This window comes from Cajanus cajan, chromosome 3 (assembly GCF_000230855.2).
Source record: "Cajanus cajan strain Asha chromosome 3, NIPB_CcT2T_4, whole genome shotgun sequence".
In the NCBI taxonomy this organism is placed as follows: domain Eukaryota; kingdom Viridiplantae; phylum Streptophyta; class Magnoliopsida; order Fabales; family Fabaceae; genus Cajanus; species Cajanus cajan.
Window position 1 is genome coordinate 15,716,764 of NC_138519.1, and position 4,617 is coordinate 15,721,380.

A 4,617-nucleotide genomic window follows, 5' to 3' on the forward strand; every position below is an offset into this window, starting at 1 on the left:
CTTCTCGGAAGGCCTTCCCTCAACAAGCTAGGTGCGATCGTGTCAACTCCACACTTATCCATGAAATTCCCTTCCGAGTCAGGCCGGATCATTACAGTCCATGCCGATCAGAAAGTGGTTAGGGAGTGTTATTTCGCTAGTCTTTGGTTGCCTCGTCTTGAAACGATCGAGCCGCGTGGAGTGAAACGTGTTCATACGGTAGCGCAAAACCTTGAAACGATAGTGGACTTTGACCCTCGAATGGAGCAGGACGAGAGGGTCGAGCCGATTGAGGACCGACATCCAATTGTTATCGGGCCAACCGAACTACACGTGACCTACCTGGGCTCTAACCTGTCCGAGACTGAAAAGCGTGAAATCAGACAAGTTGTTAGGAAAAACAAAGACTTATTCGCGTGGCGGCCGACCGATATGCCAGGGATCGACCCAAACTTCTTGTGCCACAAGCTCTCAGTGTGCCGGGAGGCGAAGTCGGTGGCCCAACGAAAAAGAAAAATGGGGGAAGAAAGGAAAAAGGCAGTTGAAGCATAGGCATCCAAGCTCTTGGAAGCGGGTTTCATTCGAGAAATCTAGTACACAACCTGGTTGGCCAACTTGTCATGGTCAAAAAGTCAAACGGCAAGTGGAAAATGTGCACCGATTACACAGACTTGAACAAGGCATGTCCCAAGGATATCTATCCGTTGCCGAACATAGACCGATTGGTTGATGGAGCGGCCAACCATAAGTTCTTAACCTTTCTCGACGCGTACTCAGGTTATAATCAAATCCGTATGCACCCCCGAGACGAGGACAAAACAGCATTCGTCATAGAATCCGCCAACTATTGTTACCAAGTGATGTTTTTTGGCCTGAAAAATGCCGGGGCCACATATCAACGACTTATGGACAAGATCTTCGGTGGTCAGATTGGGAAGAATATGGAAGTTTATGTAGATGACATGGTGGTCAAATCGACCGACACACTTTCTCATGTCGCCGACCTGGCTAAAGTTTTCCATGCACTTCGGAAACACCAGATGAGACTCAACCCGGATAAATGTGTGTTCGGCGTCTCGGGCGGCAAGTTCCTAGGCTTCATGCTATCAAGTCGAGGCATCGAAGCTAACCCAGATAAATGCCAAGCTATCATCGATATGAGAAGCGCATCAAACTTAAAAGAGGTCCAAAAAGGAAAATCGAAACCTCCAAGCCGATCGATATGACTGACATCGTTGTCTCGTTTCCTACCATGTATGGCCGAAACCTCCAAGCCGATTCTCGGTCTTCTGAAAAAGGCAAATCGATTTCAATGGACAGATGAATGTGAAACATCTTGTCAACTCTTCAAGGAACGGCTCGGCACCCCGCCTGTGCTGGCCAAGCCGATTCCCGGCCGAGAAGTAATGTTGTACTTGGGCGGTTTCTGGCGAGGCCATAAGCGCCGACATGATACAAGAACAAGACAGACAACAACAACTTGTATACTTCATAAGCCGGGAGCTTCAGGATGCCGAGCGCCGATACCAACTCTTGGAAAAGGTGGCGTTGGGACTCATATATGCTGTTAGGCGCCTTCGGCAATACTTCCAGAGCCACACAGTGGTGGTTCGAACCGATTGCCCAATTGCAAAAGTGCTGCAAAAACCAGAATTGGTCGGCCGAATGATGGCATGGTCAATCAAACTATCCGAGTTTGACATCCATTTTGAACCCAGGGGGCCATCAAGTCACAAAGCTTAACCGACTTCGTCAATGAACTATCACCACTCGACCATTTTGAAGACAGTACTTGGACAATGCGCGTAGACGGCTCCTCCAACGATCAAGGTAGCGATGTCGAAATCATCTTGGAGAGCCCATTTAGCATTACCTTGGAACAATCACTGCGATTCGGCTTCCGGGCATCCAACAACCAAGCTGAGTACGAAGCTTTATTAGCCGGGATGAGATTGGCGGCCGAGATGGGGGTGAGAAAAATCACATGCTGGACCGATTTGAAAGTTGTCACCGAACAAGTGAACGACAACTTTCAAGTAAAGGACGCCAATCTGCTTAAATATTACCATCTCTTCCGAGGGATAAGCAACCAGTTCCAAGAGATACACGTTAAGGACACGCCACGTGGGAATAACGAGAGAGCCGACCAGTTGGCTCGGCTGGCAAGTAGTCGCAAGCCGGGACAACTCCAGTCAACAATACATTTGGAATTGCCTACCCCGAGTGTCACACAGGAATGCATGCCGGTAGATGGAGCTTTACAATCTTGGATGACTGATATTTGGAATTTCATTGTTAACGGCTCAGAACCGGCCGATCCGACCGAGTCTAGAAAGATCCAGACTCAAGCAGCACGCTACTCCGTGGTAGCTAGAGAACTATACCAACGAGGGTTCTCCACACCCTTGTTGAAGTGCATTGACCAACAACAAGCCGAGTATGTCATCCGAGAGGTTCAGGACGGCATATGCGGGTCCCACTCTGGCAGAAGGACGCTCTCCGCCAAGATCCTTAGAGCCGGTTACTATTGGCCGACGCTAAAGTTGGACTGTGCCGATTATGTGAAAAAATGCGTTCAATGTCAGAAGCACGGGAACCTCATTCATGCCTCGGCCACCGAATTGCACAGCATCAGCTCCCCTTGGCCGTTCGCCTTATGGGGCATAGATATACTCGGTTCGTTCCCTCTTGCCAAAGGTCAATGCAAGTTTCTGATCATAGCTGTGGATTATTTCACCAAGTGGATAGAGGCCGAGCCGCTCACCTATATCACCGCTGCTAATGTCCAAAAGTTCGTGTGGAAAAACATCATTACCCGGTTTGGTATTCCTCACACACTCATCTCCGACAACAGGCTCCAATTTACGGACAAAAAGTTCAACACCTTGCTTGAGAATCTCGACGTGCGGCATCGGTTCACGTCTGTCGAACACCCCCAGTCCAATGGCCTGGCCGAGGCAGCCAACAAAGTTATCCTTAATGAGTTGAAGAAACGGCTCGACTCGGCCAAAGGAACGTGGGCCGAAGAGCTCCATGAAGTCCTCTGGGCGTACAGATGCACACCCCAATCAAGCACAAAAGAGACTCCGTTTCGATTAACATACGAAACGGATGCTATGATACTAGTCAAAGTAGGTGAACCTTCATTCCGACGGACGCACTTTCATGAAGATTCTAACGATGGGGCAATCCGAGCCGAACTTGATATCTTGGATGAAACCCGAGATAAGGCACAGATCGTAGCTGAAGCGTGCAAACAGAGAATGACTCGGCGCTTTAAGTCCAAGTTGACGCCAAGAAAATTTCAAGAGGGTGACCTTGTTTGGAGGGTAGCTGGTTCGGCCCGGCGTAACCCGACCGAAGGAAAGTTGGCGGCAAACTGGGATGGCCCGTTCCGAGTACGACATGCTCTCCACAACGGCGCGTACAAACTGGAGGAACTGTCTGGCAAAGTCATCCCACGAACATGGAACTCCACCCATTTGAAGACTTATTACAGCTAGGATTCAATTCATGTACATGCGTGTAAATGTTTTAGGATGCACTCTTTTCCTTGAACCAGTCTTTTTTCCTCTTAAAAAATTGTGAAAAGAGGTTTTGGCCAGCAAGGTTTTTGATGAGGCATCCAATCATTAATGACAATATAATTCAGCTATCTATGACTCATTTATTTTTGCACAAATTTAGTCTTCCCTCCCGAGAAACCCTCTCGGCCAAGGATGTGACTTTATTTCAAATTACAAGTCTTCCCTCCCGAGAAACCCTCTCGGCCAAGGACGTGGCTTTATTTCAAGTTTTAAGTCTCCCCTCCCGAGATCCCTCTCGGCTAAGGATGTGGCTTTCAAATTACAAGTCTTCCCTCCCGAGAAACCCTCTCGGCCAAGGACGTGGCTTTATTTCAAGTTTTAAGTCTTCCCTCCCGAGATCCGTCTCGGCTAAGGATGTGGCTTTCAAATTACAAGTCTTCCCTCCCGAGAATCCTTTCGGCCAAGGATGTGACTTTATTTCAAATTTTTAAGTCTTCCCTCCCGAGAATCCTCTCGGCCAAGGATGTGACTTTATTTCAAATTTTAAGTCTTCCCTCCCGAGATTCCTCTCGGCCAAGGATGTGACTAATTATCCTACAAGTCTTCCCTCCCGAGAATTCTCTCGGCCAAGGATGTGGCTTTAATTATTTTAAGTCTTCCCCTTCGAGACTCTCCTCAACCCGGACGCGACACGTTCGTATAAACTAAACTACACTCGGCACGATTTGATTTGCTACATCAATGTTCGTTTGGAATATGCAATAATTGACGAGAACCAAAGTAGACTGCATTGAAAAACAAAAGGGCTCTACCGGCCCAGAATTACAAAAAGTTAAAGGGCTCTGTCGGCCCCTGCATACAAAATTAACAAAGAAATAACCCTAGGATTCAGCCTCGGGCTCCCCTTGGACCGGTGCCTCTTGCTCGGCCACTTCTTCATACACCTGTTCGTTACCATTCGGCCCGGCTTGGGGACGAACAGGAGCTTCAGCATCCGGCTGTTCATTCGGAGGAATTTGTGTCAAGTTGACGAATTTCCCCCGATAGAAGTCCATTGACATGTTGAACTGAAAGTCTGCCGGGAGGCTTCCGAAGTGCTGGGACTGGCGTG

General features: G+C 48.4%; 1 protein-coding gene across 1 annotated transcript; it reads left to right on the plus strand.

The window, feature by feature from the left end:
• The first annotated feature begins 1,778 nt into the window (after window positions 1–1,778).
• On the plus strand, window positions 1,779–3,482 carry LOC109802001 (uncharacterized). The gene has a single exon (XM_029272404.1). It carries the CDS (start codon window positions 1,779–1,781, stop codon window positions 3,480–3,482), a length of 1,704 nt encoding a protein of 567 aa, XP_029128237.1.
• The last annotated feature ends 1,135 nt before the right edge of the window (window positions 3,483–4,617 follow it).